The sequence below is a fragment of the Lutra lutra genome, chromosome X (genome assembly GCF_902655055.1).
Source record: "Lutra lutra chromosome X, mLutLut1.2, whole genome shotgun sequence".
NCBI classification, from domain to species: domain Eukaryota; kingdom Metazoa; phylum Chordata; class Mammalia; order Carnivora; family Mustelidae; genus Lutra; species Lutra lutra.
The window spans coordinates 1,947,695-1,965,821 of NC_062296.1; the positions used below are offsets into that span (position 1 = coordinate 1,947,695).

An 18,127-nucleotide genomic window follows, 5' to 3' on the forward strand; every position below is an offset into this window, starting at 1 on the left:
CCCGTGTGCCGGGCTGGAGGCAAATCTGGAGAGAGGTGTGCTCTCAGGTCACGTCCCAGGCCCAGCAGCCCCCGCAGGAATCTGGGGGAGGGCGGGGCTGAGCGCACGGGCTGTTCCTCGCACTGGTGGGACTCCCGGGGGGGGAAAGCAGTTGCGACTAGGTCTGGTGCATGGGGTTGGGGGTCTTGGACGGAACACGGAGAAAGATCGGAGGTGGGGCTTTGGGAGGCATGGGAGTGGCAGAGAGTGACAGATGTCCCTGGGGGCTCGGGAGGCAGAGACAGTGGGGCTCTTCCTTCCTTCCCTATGTGGTCCAGTGGCCCAGGGTCTGTGGGGTTTTCGGCATGCGAGGCTGAGGAGCAGACAGGGGGACGGAGGGGACAGCAAGGCACCAGAGAGAGCAGGGCTGCACTTAGGGAAGGGCGCCGGGAATTGATGCAGGACGGAGGGATCGTCCGCATGAGGGAGCTAGGAGCAGGTCTTGTAGGCCTTGGCCACCACTGCCTCTGGGACGCTGTGGGCAGAGGCCAGGCTGTGGTGGGATCACCAGTGAGTGTGTGCAAAGGATGTAAAAAGCCAGCGAGGACAGAACATTCTGGCAAGAAGCTAGCCGGGAAGGGTTTGCTCGTGAAGCCTTGGAGGTTGCCCGTGGCCGAGTGGTCCTTGTGACCGTCTGACTTTACTGAGGCCTTGGGCTACACCAGTTCTGATGCGTGGCCACTGAGATGCACAGAAAGGCCCCAGACTGTGGCCGGGGTCTGCTCGCATGGTGTTCACAATGAGCCCGCGATGGGGAGCTCACCAAAGACTTTTTGTAACCGGCAGCTGTGTCTTCCCAAGAACGTCACCTCCCTGTGGTCGGGCTGTTCCCAGCAAACCAGGCAAGGCCCACAGCTACGCAGACAGTGCGTAGTGCCCTCTAAGAAGCAGCAACTGGTCACAACACACACCTTTAGCTGACGCCTGTCCCCAGCACAGGGAGGGTTCCCTGGGCTCTGAGGGAGGTGGCAGAGACAGGCTGTCACAGCCCCATGCCCACCAGCAGGTGCACCTGGGGATGGCCCTTGTCCCCGTGGCAGCAAGACCTAAGGGTTTCCCTGCTGGTAGGGGGTTCGTCTCACCCACTCTGTGCCTCTAGCTTGCTTGCCGCCCTCTCAAGGTGGGAAAGGCAGAGCCTCCGAGTGGTGCGGCGGCTTACCTGCGTCTGAATTCGATTGAGGCCGCGGAACCAGAGGATCTGGCCTCGGCGGAGCTCCCGCTCAGCGTGGTCGATCTCTTCCTCCCCTTCGGCCAGCTCCTCGTCAGTCATCTCATCCTTCCCAGGCCCGTGCCCTGCTTCCTTCAGGCACTTGAGCTGGCTGGTGGGGATGGTGGCGATGACCTGGGGGACAAGAGGTGAGGGACAGCAGAGACAGGAGGCTGTCAGAGCAGGGCTGGTCCCTTCACTGTGGGAGCTCTGCTGGGGCCGGCAAGGGACCCAAATCGCCCACCTCCTCGTGACAGAGATTGAGGCCAGTGTCTATGCTTCTTCAATGTCTCTTCCCTGCAGGCAGACCTAGGCGGGGACATGTGCACACACACACGCGCGCGCGTGCACACACACACGTCCTTTTTTTGCTCTCTGAGGCTGCGTGCCTGGACCAGCTTTGCCTGGGGCCAAATGCTGTTCTCCAGAGGCTCCCAGAGTCTCCCTGGAGCTGAGCTGGGCCATACTCTCAGCTTCGTGTCCAGGGGGACGGGGGTGTGCGGAGACCGAGGTCAGCCCCGCAGGAGCTCCAGGCTGATGGGACCGACCCCGTGCTCAAGTCCCCGGAGAGCACGGTTCAGGGAGGCTTCCCTGGTGGCGGGGCCCCGGGGGGGGGGGGCTGTCACCGCCGGCCGCGGGAGAAATGGCCCAGCCCACGCCCCTGCCGGCCAGGGGCCCAGGAGCTCCCTCCTGGTCTCTCCAGGCCCGGCCCTGCATAGGCTTGATGTTGGACTTCCAGCCTCCACAGCTGTTTGAGCCCTGTCTGTGCTGTTTTGTTGTGTCCGAAGTGACGGAGACACAGGGCAAAGTGGGTCATGGGCTTGACCTCTGGCTCTAGAGCCCTCGGAAACCTCTCGTGTGCCTGTGGCCGGGGCTGTCTCTTCCTAACGCAATCTTTGGCTGCCGTGAGCCCTGAGGCCCATACAGCTGGAAGTAAGCAACACCCAGCTGCATCCTCCAAGGGGCAAAGAGAAAGCCAAGGCCTTGAGGTGTCTGACTCTTGCTTTCCATCCTCTCAAAGCCTGTCTTCATTTTCCCCGAACCCCCACATCATGGCCGCCACTGGTGCTGTGGTGGAGACAGGTAACGGTTGGGGCTGGGAAAGGAGGACAAGGCAGATACTCACCTGTCCCCAGACCAGCTCCCCGACACCAACGAACAGGCACCAGAGCCACTGCTCTGTGGACAGGGGGGAGCAGCTGAAGGGCTTTCCGCCGAACTGGACAATAACAATCTGCAGGGGTGGGATAGGAGGGAGGCAGGTCCAGCTGCGGGCCCCAGCTGGGCATAGCTATGGAGGCCCCTCCTCCAGCCCTCAGGGACCACATTTCCAGCTTCTAGAAACTTGAGGCTTTAACATCTGCCCAGCTGGCCTTGCCTGGGCCTCCTGCTGCCTTGTTGCGCCTTCCTGGGGAAGAACCTCCCTCCCTGGGATGAGTTTCGTCAATACAGACCAACCAATCCAGAGCCCACGCTCCAAGCACCCCCGTTACTGTGTTCTCCTTCCCAGGCCACTGCTCCTGCTTTAATTACTCAGGGCCAGGACCCAGACCACGTGAAACCCAGGTGTCCTCCAGAAATTACTCATCCTCAGCCAGCTCGCCCCACCTAAGTTTCTCCCCTAGAAACCACAGTAAACGCTCCCAGCTCCCCCTCTGTCTCCTGACTGACCCGGGGCTCCCCTGGGTGGACCCCGCCATGGCACGGCAGAGAGCTGTGAGGGGCAACTATCCTGGCCTGTTGCCATCACTAGACCTCATGTTTTCTATTAATACCCCCTGTTTTTGAATGCTCGGCTTCTCCCGAAGGGTTGGCTGTCTAGCCTGTCCACAGCATAGCGGCAGGCCGAGGCCGGTTTGTCGGCACCGGGGAGAGAAAGCATGTCCAAAGGAAACTTCTGGAGTTCTGGTGGCCTCCCACCAAGGAATCAGATGCTGGAAACGGGAGTGGCAGACTCAGAGGGTACTACAAGGAGGCTCGTTTGTTCTGAGTAAGGCCCACTGAGGCTCTCTGGAACCTGGCGGGTGAAGCCAGGGCAAGGCCATGATGTTTTGAAAGTGGGGACAGAGGATATGGGGTCACAGGGAATGCCAGCAGGGTCTGGGAAAGCAGGAGGGGCAGAAGCGCCTCTGAGTGGGACCGGCAGGCCGCTGGCTGGGGCAGGGCACGGTCCCCTGCTCTCCCATCTGCTGTAAGAGTAGGGTCGCTCCTCCTACCTGAATTGCAAAGGTGCCGAGGACAATGGTGCAGAAGATGGGGTTGCTGAAGATGCCGTGAAAGACGTTCCGCTCACCGTGGATCTTTCGGGCATTGATCTCGTTGAAGAGTTGCATCATGACGAAGGTGTTGAAGATGATGGTGTAGTGCTCCGAGGGCGGCGAGTGCAGGGGTGCGTTCCTCCCGCTGTCGATGTCAAAGAAGAGCTCCCCTGCAAGCCAACGGGTACATGGCGGGAGCTGAGCCCCGAGCAGACACGGCTTCCAGCCGGTGCCGCCTGAGGGATGCTGGGGCGGGTGCCTCTGTGCCGGGCATGAGACGGCCGAAGGAGGGAAAGTATGGACTCTCACCCTGCAGCACGAGCTCGCAGCCCAGGCCTGGCCGATGGCTCTGCTGCAGAAAGCGCAGGGCAGAACGAAAACACCAAGACAAACCTTGCATGCCCACTTGAGGTGGGCGTGGGCTGGGGAGGCATCCGAGGCTGTGGGCTGGCCCTCCTCGGCCCCGTCCCTAAGCCTGGGCAGCCAGGCGGAGACCCTCAGGCAGGGCACAAGAGGCTTCTGTTCCCAAGAAATCAGAGAACAGCCCGCTGACAGGAACATTTTCCCCACCCCTGACCCAGACATTTGCAGTCCCACCCCACTGTGACTCCTGTCCCTCAGCAAGCACTGTCCTGGAGGGCAGCCCTGGTAGCTCACCGGAGTGCCCTGACATAAGGGAGAGGGACCACGAACAGACAGACCAACAGACCCCGCCCTGGTGCGAAAGAGGGAAACTGCCAGATACAGTGCAGCAGCAGAGCTGCCATTGGTGACGCCCTGGGCCTCCCCCGACTCCCCAGACGGCCTTCTCTTCCTGGCCTTGCCCCCTTCTTGCTTCCTGACCCTCAGTCCTCCTCCTCCCTTCTCCTCTCTCCATCTGTCTTCCCCTCCCTTCCTGTATCCCCCTTCAGCTTCCTCCTCCTCCTTGTCCCCATCCATCCTCCCCCTTGGGTCTCCCTCCTCCTCCCTTTCTTTAGTCCTCCTCTCGTCCTTCTCTCTCCTTTGCTCTGGCCTCTCCTTCCTCTTCTCTGTCTTCCTTCCTCTGCTTCACCTCCTGCTGCCGCTCTCTCTCCTATCCTTCCTCTTCCCTCCATCTCCCGCCACCTCTCTTTTCTCCTGATCCTCCTCTTCCCACAGCTTCCAGCACAGCACTCTTGTCATTGTCCCCTGGAGAAATGGTCGTGGGATGCGTGGAGGGATGGGTGAAGGCTGAGACGCGCTGTCTGCTCTATGGAGCCGTGCACAGTTTCTCAGATGCTCGGGGGGCCTGTGACCCCTCGCCGGGGCGCACGCAGAGAGTGATGGCAGGGAGGGGTCCTCATGGGGACCTGGGTTCCTGGTGATCATCCGCCCCTTGCACCACTAGACGCGACGCCCGGGGACGGACTTACCGACGAACAGCAGTGTGAAGATGATGGCGAGCTGGTACACTGCGTGGCCCAGGATGTTCTTCATCATGGTGCGTGAGATCAGGGGCTTGTCCCGGCCATACGGTTTCCGCAGCAGCAGCGCCTCGGTGGGCGGCTCTGTCGCCAGGGCCAGAGAGGCAAACGTGTCCATGATCAAGTTCACCCACAGCATCTGCACAGCTTTGAGAGGAGAGTCCTGTGGAGAGGAGGCAGTCACCCTCACGTGGACCCATGGTTCCTGGGGCAGACACTCAGCCTGGGGGCCGTGTCACTGGCACGACGTGCAGTGAATCCGACCTTCCCAGAAAACTGTGACATCCCCATCCCTGTTGTTACGGTTCATAACACGTTTTCTGATTCCTGCTCTTAAAATGTGGCCAGTCTCCTTTCTCCCACCTGGTAGCAGTGACCCAAGAGGTGGGCTCCCGGCCATCAGCGGGATGTTCACAAGCCCGTTGCCCCAGACTGCGATGGGTGCTCTCCTGAGCTCCTACACCCAGGGGGTATGCCCTGCACCTTTCTTCTCATCACCTCCGAGTCGGTTAGAAATAAGCCTGTGATTCCATTCCTACGAAACTTCCAGAAGTGACAGATCCACAGAGCCAGAGAGTAGGTGAGTGGATGTCAGGAGCTGGGGGAAAGAAGAGGGCTTATCAGCTTTGGTGGGCATGACACTGCGAATGCACCAAGTGTCACTGAACCACGTACTTCCAAATGGCCGTTACAGCGCCCGGTATGTGATGTGAATTTTATCTCCATTAAAAGAACCTTTCAAAGGGAGACAAATTCCGGACACTCACTAATGGGGAGAATTGGACTGTGGAACACAGGAAAGAGGGGCACCTGGGTGGCTCCATCGTTAAGCGTCTGCCTGCGGCTTGGGTCATGATCCTGGGGTCCTGGGATCGAGCCCTGCATCGGGCTCCCTGCTTGGTGGGGAGCCTGCTTCTCCCTCTCCCACTCCCCCTGCTTATGTTTCTTCTCTTGCTGAGTCTCTCTGTCAAATAAATAAAATCTTTAAAAAAAAGAGAGAGAGAGAAAACGGGGAAGAGGCTCCTCCAAGGGTTCAAACATGGTGTTCCCATGGGAGCAGCACTTGCCCTCTGGGAGAAGCGAAAGGTCCACACAAAGCCCTGTACACGCATGTTCATGACAACGTTATTCATAGTCACCAAAAGGTGGAAATGACCCGAATGCCCACTGATGGAGGAAGGGACAAATGAAACACACTCTCTCCAAACAATGGCGCTTTATTCTGCCATCGAAAGGAACAAAGTGCCGCTCCGTGCTGTGACATGGATGGACCTTGAGAACACGATGCTGAGTGAGAGGTGCCAGACACAAAAGACCACATGTTATTTGATTCCATCTGAATGGAATGTTCCAGAATGGGCAAGTCTGTAAAGTGAGAAAGTAGTTCCATGGGGGCCTGGGACTGGGGGAAGGGGAGTGACTGCTACTGGGGATGGGGTCTTCTCAGGGGCGATGAAAATGTTCAGGACCCACGGTGAATGTATGAAATGCGACCGAAGTGTGTCTACTCTCAAATGGTGAAGTTTTCGGTATGTGATTTTTATTTCAATTACAGAAAAAAAAAAAAAAAAAGCGCGCCACAAAGGAAAGGCCTGGCTCTCGCAGCGAGCCCCCTGGTGGGCATTCATCGGCCTGCACACTCCCGGGAGTGGGGTCTCCCGGGCTCGATCTCCATGCCGGGCTCCAGGTGCACAAGGCAGGAGGGGTCCGGGAAGGAGGGAGGGAGAACTTGCGGGAGGGAGAGCCCAGGGTCCTCCTCGGGCACAGCGGTCCCCAGTGCCCACCTGAGTAATGCAGGCACCCGTGAAGGCCACAATCACGGCCACCACGTTGACGGTCAGCTGGAACTGCAGGAATTTGGAGATGCTGTCATAGACGTTGCGGCCCCACATGACGGCCTTGACGATGCTGGTGAAGTTGTCATCGGTCAGGATGATGTCTGAGGCCTCCTTGGCCACGTCAGTCCCTGCGATGCCCTGGGGGGGGGGTCACACACACAGTGTCCATGGGCCCCTTCCCCAGCCCCCGTGATCACTCAACCCACTGGGGCCTGCTGCCCGACTTGGCTTCCAAACAAGGCTTGCCACCAGCTAGAAACAGATCTTATTACATCCAGCCAGACTTCCTACTCCAAGCGGCAGGTCATCTCAGGGTGAGGGAAGGGGCTTTGCTGATAAGCAAAGAGGGAGCTGCCACCAGGGCCACCAATGTGGCCTCACATACAAGGCCTGGCCGCCACTGCATGGTCACTGACCAGGCTTCTGTCCAGGGTCAGTCTGCTACAGAAGGAGCTCTGGGAGGCCTGGGCAGGGGCGCCTTCAGCAACCCAGGTCGGGGCTCAGGGTGCCAGTGGGTGGCGGTTTGGTCACCTTCTGGGCCCCAGACTCTGGGAAGGACTGACCTGGGCCCCTAGCGCCTGTCCACGGTGGGCTACCATCAGTGTGGCAGAGCACAAGTACTCTTTAGTGGTGGGGAAAGGGGCCACTGGATTTCCGCACAGCTCACTGTAGAAGACTCTGGGGCCGGGGCTGGCCACCTGAGCAGCAGGGCTGGGATTTACAGAGAGACACGAGGCCCTACCTGGTGTGCTAAGCCAGGTCGGTGCTGGGTGGCTTACCATGGCAAAGCCCACGTCTGCCTTTTTGAGGGCTGGTCCATCGTTGGTGCCATCCCCCGTCACGGCCACCACCTGCCGCTGCTCGCCAGTGTTGCTGTCGATGATCCCTGGAATGCAGAGCGGGGCGTCTGTGCCCTGGGTTTCTGCCGGGGGGCTGGAACCAGTCAACCAATGCTGGTTGATTCCTGGTTGACTCGGGAAACCCTTCAAGACTGTGACTGGGCCAAGTGCCCCCAGTCCTCCGTGCTTTGGCCGCCTTCATGGTGAACTCCCTGGGCCTTGAGCAGCAGTCCTGCTCCCCTCCATCCCACCCTGGCCCACCACCTAGCGAAATGATACCCGGGGGTGGGACTGGGTGGAGGACAGGGGCTCAGCCCTCTGTGGCTTGGAGAATTGTCTAACTCTCCTGGGCCTCAGTTTCCCCATCTGTTACAACGAGAGGCCATCCTCTACTGGCATCTTCCACTCATGCTGTTAGCCCAGAGAAGCCAAGGGGTGGGCCCTGACATGTCAGCCGTCATTAGCCCCACTTCCCTGACGGGGAGACTGAGGTTCGGCACGTCCATAGCCCGGGACCCCACTTCCTAGGCAGGCCCTGGAGCTGGGCGTTGGGAGTCTGGGGGCCGACCACAGCCAGCCAGGGGCATGGCACCCTGTGCGGGGGAAGGGGCAGCGGCGAGCCAGCGTGGGCAAGCTCCATTACCTTTGACCAGAGTATGCTTGTCGGTGGGAGACGATCGGGCGAGGACCCTCAGCTTGGGCCACACCTTGTCCAGACGCTCCTGTTCTATCTGGGAGAGGGAAGCACATAGATGTTGCAACGCCTGGATTGCGGGTGCTGAGCAGAGGTGGGGGGAGAGATCGCCAGAACCCGGGACTGAGTGGGGAGGGCAGCAGGGCTGGGAACTACCTCGCCCTTCTCGTTGCGGATGCGCCGGTTGAACTCCTTCCCCTCCAGGCACAGGAAGTCCTCCCCAGGCTGGATGATGCCGCACTTGGCCGCAATGGCCCGGGCTGTGTTGATGTTGTCCCCGGTCACCATGCGGACTGTAATGCCAGCGCGCTGGCATTTGCGGATAGCTTCAGGGACCTGGAAGAGACAAGAGAGGAGGGTGTGGCCGTTGTAACAAGACACACCTGTGTCTAGGCTGTCCCCTCTCCATCCAGATGCGCAGCGCCCTTGCCCAACCATGCTCCCTCTGAAGGGGACCTGTGGGGAAAGGGGGTTTGTCTGCTCTCCTGCCTGGTCCACACTGGGCCGAGCGCCTCCTTCATTCTCTCAGCACCCCTCCCTACCCCTGGGTGCCTCCTCCATTGGGCTGGGCCCCAGGACCAGCAACGACTGGGACCCAGGCCCCAATGCCTCCAGTAAGGGGCACCTTTGGAGTCGTGTGAAATGGAGACCCAGGGCTGCTGAGCCCCGTCAGCTCTGGAAGAATGAGAAAGGAACCTGTGTCCCCAGCTACCCTGCCAGATGGCAAAGCTGACGGCAGGCCTGTCCCTTTGGGATCCTGACTTGGGGCAGGCTCCTGGCTATCAGCTGGCTCGTGGCCACGCTCTGGGCCCCTCTCACTTGTCCCCCTTCCACCCTGCTCCTTCGCCCAATATAAACCCCGAGACGCTTAGAGCCATAGGTCTCACAGGATAAGGTACTGTCCCTACTCGTTAGTGGACATGGAGCAAGTGGAGGGGGCCGGCTGGGGGTGGTGGTGTAGAAACAGCGGTGGTCAGGGTCCTGGGAGTACGGGAACACTGGCCTCTGGGGTCTGTGGCACATTCTGACACCCAGCCCCCTAGGAGCAGCACCGAACGCCAGCCAGGGGCCTGCAGCCATGCAGGGGTGTGGGGGGGCGGTGGCGAGCAGCTCTGTTCAGAAGGGAAAGGCCGCCAGGTCTGCGAAGGGCAACGTGGCTCTGCAACTCCGCTTCATTGTGCGGACGCAGGCCTCCTCCTCTGTGCCTCAGTTTCTTCCTGTCCCAGTGCTCTCCTAGGCTGCTCGCCACGCTGTCCCCCTTAGCTACACCTGTCCCTCTGGCTGCTGCTTCCTCCCAGGCAGGCTTCCAGTCTCCTCGGAACACAGGGGTGCACCATCACCGACGGCCCACAGCCACCGTCCAGATGTAGCAAGCACTGACTTTTGAATCAACGGTCTTTGGTACCTGAGCCAGTGTGTGAATGTAGACCATCTCCGGAAGGAGGGCCCAGAAGCTTCTCCTTGCTGCTGTCAGCAGCCCTAAGGGTGGCTCATGCACATTCATGTTTCCAGGCTAATCAGTGGGATCAGGGCGGCCCCTCCCTGCCTCACCCTCTTCCTGTGGGAAGATCCACTCCGGGGATTTCCCGTCTTTATGGAGCAACAGGCCTCCCCACTGTTCCTTTGCTCTACGGCCTGTTCAGCTGCTGCCCGGTTTCTCCATTCCCTCTGCAGAAGAGCTCTTGGTAAAGACATCTACACAGGTCAGCTTCCGGTCTAGACCCTTCCTCCATGTCCCTTTGAAGGCTCCTGCCCCCATCTGTCCTAGCTGTGCCCTCACATAAGGATGCTTCTGGAATCTCTCTCCTGCCAGGACCTTCCTTCCGCTTTGAGCACTCCACTCCTACTTGACGTCTCCATGGGGAGGTCCTGAGCCTCACTCGGCCCCAACCAAATCCTGGACGGAGGACTGCCCCTGCCCCAAAAACCTGTGTCCCCTCGGACTCCCAGCCCAGTGATGGGTCAGCCATCCACCCGCGTCTCTGAACCAGAGCCCTGGGAGTGGTGCCTGACTCTTCCCTCTCCCTCACCACTCCCTCCAGTCCATCAGTCCTGCGGGGGTCACAGCCGTCGAGGTTCTACTGGCGCCGTCTCTCACCTGCTGGAGGCAGAGCATGAGACAGGCCTAGAGGCCCCGGATGGGGGCAAGGGGGCGACGGTGAGGGGGATCACGTGTGCCGGGGATGTCTGATCTGGAGGACCCCGAGGCCCTGCCCTGGCCCACCTTTCCTGACCTTTCTGGACTCCAGCAGGAAGTAGTGTGTAGCAGGGAAGGCAGGAGAATGGGGCCATGCTGTGGAGACCTGACGGGAAGAAGGGCTGCCCCTCCACCCATCCAACAACCTGGGCTGCTCTCGAACGAGTGGGTGGCTACCTCGGGCCGCACGGGGTCCTCGATGCCCACGACGGCTATGCAGGTAAGGTCGCCCACGACCTCGTTTTCATTGTCCCAGTCAGGCTCCTGAGCAGCAGAGAAGTCCCGGTAGGCAATACATATGGTGCGGAGGCCGTCGCAAGCCATGGGCTCGATGATCTTCTTCACCATGTCGTCCCGGTCCCGAGGGCGAAAGCCGCGCAACTCACCGTTGCTGTTTAAGATGTTGGTGCACCTGGGGCGGGGACACAGCAATGCGAGTTGGTGTGAGTGCGGCAAGGGGAGCTGGACCAACTGAGAGTCTGAGTCCTCCATCCTGTGTGGCAGGGAGGCTACTCCGGGAGGTTGTGTTCCCTCTCTCACTGTGTCTCTCTCTGTCAAATAAATAAATAAAATCTTAAATAAAAAAAAGAAAATAAAACAGGTTTCTCTGTTTTTTTTTTTTTAAAGATTTTATTTATTCATTTGTCAGAGAGAGAGAGAGAGAGAGCGAGCACAGGCAGACAGAGTGGCAGGCAGAGGCAGAGGGAGAAGCAGGCTCCCCACAGAACAAGGAGCCCGATGTGGGACTCGATCCCAGGACGCCGGGACCATGACCTGAGCTGAAGGCAGCGGCTTAACCAACTGAGCCACCCAGGCGTCCCAGGTTTCTCTGTTTTTAAGCTGTCAGGTTTGTGGTCCTTGGTCCCGGAAGCCCCAGGAACTGGAAACTCACAGACTTGGGTAGGCGAGGAGAGCGCCTTTTTGCGGATTCACTCATGGAAGTCTCACAACATTCCCAGGAGAGAGGGAAGTATTTGTGTTGTGTCCGTGTAGGAGGGAACGGAGGCTCTGGCAGGGGAGTGACTTGACGTTCACATGCCAGCAAAGAGCAGAGCCAGGGCCCTACAGAAACTACAGAAACCAGGCTTTTAGCCCGAGAAAAAGGGAAGCACGGAAAGAAGGTTGAGGCCTCCTGATCCAGCTGGGATGCGGATGGATGGCTTCAGGGAGGAGGTGGCCTTTGCCCTTGGGGAGTCTGTGCCTGGGCAGACTTTTGAGGGAGAACATTTGAGTCTTAGCAGGTGACTCGGCAGGAAGGGTGGACTTGGGGGGTGGGGTAATTGGAGGCTTTATTGGGATATAAGTCACAGAGCTGTGCCACTGTCACCACGGCCAATTTTGGAACATTTTCATTACCTCTAACAGAAACCCTATACAAGCGACACAAGAAATAAAGAGATAAACTGAACTTCATCGCTGGAAGACACTGGTGAATGCGGGGATGAATCAAGAGGGTAAAAAGAAAAAAAAATCCAATTGTCAGAGTGAAAAGACAGCCCCCGGGGTGAGAGTGGATATTTACAAACCAGGCATAATCGAGAGCTCTTGCACCTCAGCGTAAAAAAACCCAAGAACAACGAAACAAAAGATGAGCAGAGGAATAGCTTTTTCTCCAAACAGCCAGTGAGGGCATGGAAAGGTGCCAATATCACCGGTCGTCAGGGAAGTGCAGACACAAGCACCGGGAGACCCAAGTTCGCATCCACTGGGATGGCTGTAATAACGATCATCATATCGATAATAGTGATCGTAATTATCAACAGAGAATAACACATGTTGGTGGCTCCTGAGAAGGTAAAATTCTGTTCCCATAGGACCCAGTGCTTCTAGTCCTGGGAATAGGCCCATGAGCCCTGAAAACACATATTCAAACAAAAACGTGTCCACCCCTGTTCATGGTAGCAAGTGTCCACGACAGGCATATCCACGGAGAAAGGAGATGAGGGGCTGTCAGGGGCTGGGGAGGGGAGGTGGGAGTGGCTGTTTAACAGGGACAGGGTTTCCTTTGGGGGAGTGATGGGAACATCCTGCAAGCGCCATGACAGTGCACGACTCTGGGAATATATTCTGTACATTTTAAAGCAATTAAAGCGGCCCATGTGACGTTCTGTCTACTTTACCGTGATAGCCACCCCGGCAGCCCGCATCGTGGGGCTGGCCACCAGCCCGCGGGGTGCCCGGCCCTAGACTGGCCCTCGGCGCCCGCTCACTTTTTCAGCAGGATCTCCGAGGCGCCCTTGCTGAAGAGGCGGAAGCCGCCGTCGGGCGTGCGGATGACCGTGCTCATGGACTTGCGCACGGAGTTGAAGGTGTAGACTTTGTAAAGCTTATCTTCTGGAATCTGCTCCCGCACAGGCTGGAAGTCCCGCTTCAGGTCCAGGACAAAACCCAGCAGAGCACACTCCGTCTTGTTGCCCACTTGGCGTGGGAGGGCGCCTTCTTTCTCTGGAGGCTACGAGGCAAGGAGTAGCTGCATGGCACAACAGGGCCGAGTCTACCCCCCCTGCCATCCCTAGCCCCCCCCCCCCCCGCCTGGCTGCAGCCACCTTGTGTCTAGGGACACCTTGTCTGACAGGGAGCTGAGGACGGCTTCCATGGGGACTAGATGGGCAGGCTTCCCGCCATGCACTGGGCTTGGAAGGGGTTTCTAGATGCTGCATGTTTTGCCCAGCAGCCAGCACAGGAGTCAAGAAATGAGGTGGAGACCAAGCAACATCCCTGTAGCTCTGCCACAGGTTCTCAGGAGAGCCGAGGGAGGCTCTGGGGACAGCTCCTGCTGCAATTTCGGGCCTGGCCCCTTCCTCCATCCCACCCCAACTTGGCCCAGCCAGCTGCTCTCTCTCTGCTCACTAGTATTTTGGTGGTGTAGGCACTGTTGATGGAGATGGCGTGGACCAGCAGGTCAAGGATCTTGGGGGTCAGGGTACTGGGGGCTGGAACTTCTTTGTAGTGGGTGTCCCCGAGGTAGGACTGGACCACGGTCATACGGTTGGTGGTGAGTGTGCCCGTCTTGTCTGAGCAGATGGCAGTGGCATTGCCCATGGTCTCACAGGCATCCAGGTGGCGGACCAGGTTGTTGTCCCTCATCATTTTCTGTGAAGGGCACAGATAGGAGCTTGGGTAGCCAGCTGGCCTCGGAAAGGTTGGCCCACAGGATAGGGGAGCAAGAGGTCGTCAGCATGTCATGTGTGACTCGGTTCTGCCCTGCTGGCTTTCTGCATGGCACTGACAGCCCGGCGAGGGGGGCTCAGATGGCAGCCAAATGTCCTTGCTGCTGGGTTGGTGGGCTGACGGCAGTGCCTAAAGACATAGCTTGGACTGGTTGCAGGCTGGGAGGACTCTCATCAGATAGCCCAAGCAGTCAACACTGGGAAGCCACTCTCCCCAGAGCGCAAGTGGGGCCTCCCTGCTGCCCAGGACAAACCCTCTACCTGTAGCTTAACCTAACCTAACCTTAACCTTAACCTAACCCTCTCAGATCATCCCCAGTCTGTGCTATCTTCCACCCACTGTCTCCCAGTGTCCTCAGCTCTCTCCTGATCACCCACTTCTGCAAGTGACACCTGCACCCTCAAATTCCTGCCCTCATCCCACTGATGTCAGGTCTGTCCCACTGTGCCTCCCCTTCCCCTGACTGATCCCAAACTTTCTCCAGTCCATGTCACACCAAGCTGCTGAATGGCTTCCAAGTCTGCTTTCTGGGTCTGTATCCAGGCATCAACGGGTTCTCATTGCAATTGCATTTATTATTATTACCTTGACGGAGTAAGCTAAGGAGATGGTGACAGCCAGAGGCAGGCCCTCCGGGACGGCCACAACCAGCACTGTGACACCGATAATGAAAAACTTCACGAAGTACTGCACGTAGACGGGCGTGCACTCGGCCAGCCACGCCCGGCCGTCCACGACAAAGGTCTCAATCACGAAGTAGAGGACCAGGATGATGACAGTGATGGCGGACATCACCAGTCCTGCGGGGGCGGAGGCGCAGGGGCCACAGGGGCCACAGGGGGTGGGGTTGGGATGGGGAGTGAGCGGGGCGAGGGAGGGAGAGAGCAAGAGCGAGGGAGGTGTAAGGGAGGCCGTCAGCTCCGACTGACGCACCCTTCCCATGGCCCAGCCATGCGGAGGTCTGGAACCCACGCTCTCTGACTGGGGCTGCTGTAGACCCTAATGGCCACGGCTGGCCCTGGCAGGTCCCCCGATGGCCTGGCCCACAGGACCCGCCTCGCTCGCACCCCATGGCAGCCGCACCTGCTTTCCCGATCTGCACGGCCAGCTTGGTGAGCTTGCCCTGCAGGACCGACTTCTCCTTCTTGGGCACGCTGGCTTTCTTCTTCTCCCGTTCCTCCATCTCCCCGCCCTCCGCGCTCTTCAGGGGCTGCATTTCCATGGCAACCGCCCCATCCTGCTTCTTAGCTGCACACGGAGGAAGCCCACAGCCGAAGTTAGGGCAGGGGGTGGTGGGCAGCGACAAAGGAAAGCTGCGCTCCCTGAGAGGAAACAGGGCTGGGGGGGGGTTTTCTCTGTTTTCTGAGTGTGACATAGCCCAGGGGCTCTCTCCTCTCCCTCCTGTCCCCAGCAGCCCAGGCCCTCCTGACCGGGGTGGGAGGCTCTGGCGCTGTCCTTGCCGGGGCAGACGTGGTTCTCCGGGGGCCTCCCAGGGGAAAGAAGACAGACACAAGCACGAGTAACTTGGCCCCAAATCTTGATACCTGACAGCAGAGGCCTGGGGCCCTGGGAACGTTCCAGAACCTTGAGCTGACCCACTAGCTCACTGGTGTCTGTTCTCCCAGCAGCCTCTTGAGCGGGCACATTGACTTCTGTCGGGACCCCCGCTCACCATACACGACCTCTGTTCTCTCCTCACGGAGCCTTTGCTACTCTCCTCTAGCTGCCTCTCCACTTTCGGTCTGGAGCAGGTGGCCTGTCCATGCCCCACCTCGAGGGGGCAGCCAACCCCACCACTCATCCTTCTCTGTCACTACCCCTGTCCCCACACAATGGAGCTCTCAGTGCTCCTGACACCACCTCTGTATGCCTCCCGCCATGTCACGCTGTCAGCTGCTCCATAATGCTTCCGGTCTTCCCACCTGTGCCTTCTCCCCGTGGCTGCCTGAGACCCCTCACTGCTGGCTGCTTTCCCCAGGGGCCTCAAGCCAGAGCCCACGGCCTCACGGTCCCCGGCCAGCGACGGCCCCTCTCCACCCCGGCCTGGGACCGTGGCCGTCAGGCTGACCCCCCGACCCAACCTTAGCTCTCCTCTGAAACTCCAGGTTCCTTGTCGGACCCTGTCTTGGTCTCTGGGTCCCCGGGTCCCACAAGGCACCGGAGTCTTGCCCCTGGGTCTGTGTCTCTGAACTGTGACCTTGCTTCGGCCACCTTGGCTTCCCCAGTACCTGCGCCTGCCGTGGACAACCCCCGTCCCATCGCGGAGTCTCAGCGTCTACCAGGCTGAGGGGAAAATGGGCGTCAGATGGCCACCCGTCACCCTGCCTCAAAGGTCCGGCTGAACTGGGACACCCACAGGCCTAAGCCTCAGTCGCCTGGCCAGGAAGCCAGCTCGCAGGCAATTCCCGTGGGCTTCTGGCCTCACTCAATTGCTCTCCGGGTGCTGCTCCCGGAACTGAAGCGGGCGGCTCCCCACCCTGGGCCCCACCCTGCGCCGCCCCACCCTGCGCGCAGGGCACGTTACCTTTGGTCTGGCTACTCTCCATCGCCCCGTCCTGCTGCTTGCCTACAACGGAAGAGGAACCACAGACACGAAGCCTTGAGAACATCCGTGTGGTCCTGGCACACACACACGGGACGACGGGGCACAGGGACACAGATAGTGAGGCCAGAGAGCATGGTGGAAAGCGGGGAGAGAGTGAGGAAGGCTCAGGGCCCCCTATCATCCTCTGATGCCCGATCACCACCTCTCGGGAAATGGGCGCCACACTCTGGGCCTCCTGACTGAGGCCCCAACCCTCCAGTGAACGCCCCCCACCCTGTGCCAGCCCCGGACAAACTGTGGGCCATGTGTGACCTGGCAATGGGAGGCTTCTAGAAAGCCTACCATCATGTGGAGCTGGAGCCGCCAGCTGTCTCGTCCCAGCTCTGCCACCTTGATCAGGGCCCCCAAGCTTCGATGTGCACTTGCCCCCAAGAAGCAGCCCAAGCGCTTTACCTCGGGGTCCCAGCGGCTAGCTCTATGAGTGCTTTGGAGGGACAAAGCAGCGAGACTCTAGAAACCTGCCAGCTTCAGGTGCCCGCCTGGCACCTGGGTGCTGGGCACCTAGCCCTGGAGGAAGCGACAGGGTGTGGGACGCGCTGGGTCCCAGGTGGACCTGTGGGGGTGGCCGTCAGTGAACCTGCAGGGTGGCCGCCACAAAGCCTGCAGCTGGGTGCTGGGAACTGGGACAGTGAGTGGCTTCCAAGGCCAAGATGGAGAATGCTGGTGGGGAGTTTGCCCACACCCAGCTGGGCTGCGTTGTAGGTTGGGCCCTCTGTGAGGGTGGGGAGGTTCCGAAGGGAAGGAGATTTCTGGGGGCAGAGGAGATGCCTGTAGACACACGGTGACCATACAGCGCAGTGAGGAGTCGTTGTTGAAAACTCTGGGGCCGTGAGGGCCCACAGAAAGGTCAGAGGCTGCAGACAGGACCCAGGGAGGCCTCTAGAGGAGGGAGGGGGTGTGGGATGAGCACTATAGGAAGAGGAAGACAGAAGCCAAGGGAGGGGAGGAGGGGCAGGAGGATATCCCAAGCAGAAGGGTGACTAGGAGTCAAGGCCGAAAGGCAAGAAGCCGGTCGGAGGGGAGCAGGTGGGCCAGGAGCGCTGGGCTGATAGACAAAGTCGAGAGACAGCGAAGGTGAGGGTGCGAGCCAGGGAAACGCACTGGGAGAGGCCACTGGAGTGGCTGAGCCTTGGGCTGAGACCTTGATGGGGAATTGTGGGTGCTGCTGCCCCTCCCCAGACCCTGGCCAGCTCTGCTTCCCTCCTGGGCCCCCGTCAGAGTTCCCCTCCTCCAGGAAGCCTGCTGGTGAAGGTGCTTGGCCTAGGGGAGCTGACGGAGAGGGGGCAGAGGAGCCAGAGCCAGAGCAGGAGCTGGGGTCCCTGGGCTCCCTGGGGCCCCTTGGGGGGTTTTGTCAAGGTCGGAGAGGAGGGGCCCAGAACTCAGTCCTGAAGACCACCGACATTTGAGGGGCAGAGCTGGCGGGGGGGGGAACCCATGAAGGAGGGGAGAAGGAGCACCCCGCCAACCAGCCATCACGGTGTCGATGGAGGGACCCCAGGCAGTGAGCTCGGCTTCCCGGGAGGGAGGGTGGGGACTCCAGCTCAGCCCCAACAGAGGCCCAGGGCTGACTGCCCTACGCGCTTGCCTGCCGTGGGCAGCAACTAGGCTGCGCCCTGCAGGGAGAAGAGGCTTGGTGTGGCAAAGGTGGGCAGGGCCCATGGGAGCTTCTAGGCAATGGCTGGTCATCTGTCTCCTCTCTCACTGCCTCCAGGAGCAGGGCAGCCTAGGGCTGGGGACACCAGCACATCCTTCCTTGCTGACTTGCCCCTTTGTTGCCTGTTTTCTGGCTCTGGGGGCCCTAACTGACTGAGCGGGCCTGGTGGCCGCAGGCTTCCAG

General features: G+C 59.8%; 1 protein-coding gene across 4 annotated transcripts in view; it reads right to left on the reverse strand.

The window, feature by feature from the left end:
• The window catches only part of ATP2B3 (ATPase plasma membrane Ca2+ transporting 3), a 58,432-nt gene that overhangs the window by 16,645 nt on the left and 23,660 nt on the right, over positions 1–18,127 (reverse strand). For all 4 annotated transcript variants that reach the window (XM_047716331.1, XM_047716335.1, XM_047716332.1 and 1 more), the window contains exons 7-20: positions 16,210–16,251; positions 14,769–14,933; positions 14,271–14,485; positions 13,365–13,607; positions 12,725–12,966; positions 10,692–10,926; positions 8,474–8,653; positions 8,267–8,354; positions 7,564–7,670; positions 6,731–6,922; positions 4,896–5,109; positions 3,463–3,674; positions 2,373–2,480; positions 1,199–1,381 (exon numbers count right to left, since the gene is read on the reverse strand). In XM_047716331.1, coding sequence (XP_047572287.1) covers positions 1,199–1,381; positions 2,373–2,480; positions 3,463–3,674; positions 4,896–5,109; positions 6,731–6,922; positions 7,564–7,670; positions 8,267–8,354; positions 8,474–8,653; positions 10,692–10,926; positions 12,725–12,966; positions 13,365–13,607; positions 14,271–14,485; positions 14,769–14,933; positions 16,210–16,251 — 2,426 coding nt within the window. The remainder of the gene's footprint in view (positions 1–1,198; positions 1,382–2,372; positions 2,481–3,462; positions 3,675–4,895; positions 5,110–6,730; positions 6,923–7,563; positions 7,671–8,266; positions 8,355–8,473; positions 8,654–10,691; positions 10,927–12,724; positions 12,967–13,364; positions 13,608–14,270; positions 14,486–14,768; positions 14,934–16,209; positions 16,252–18,127) is intronic.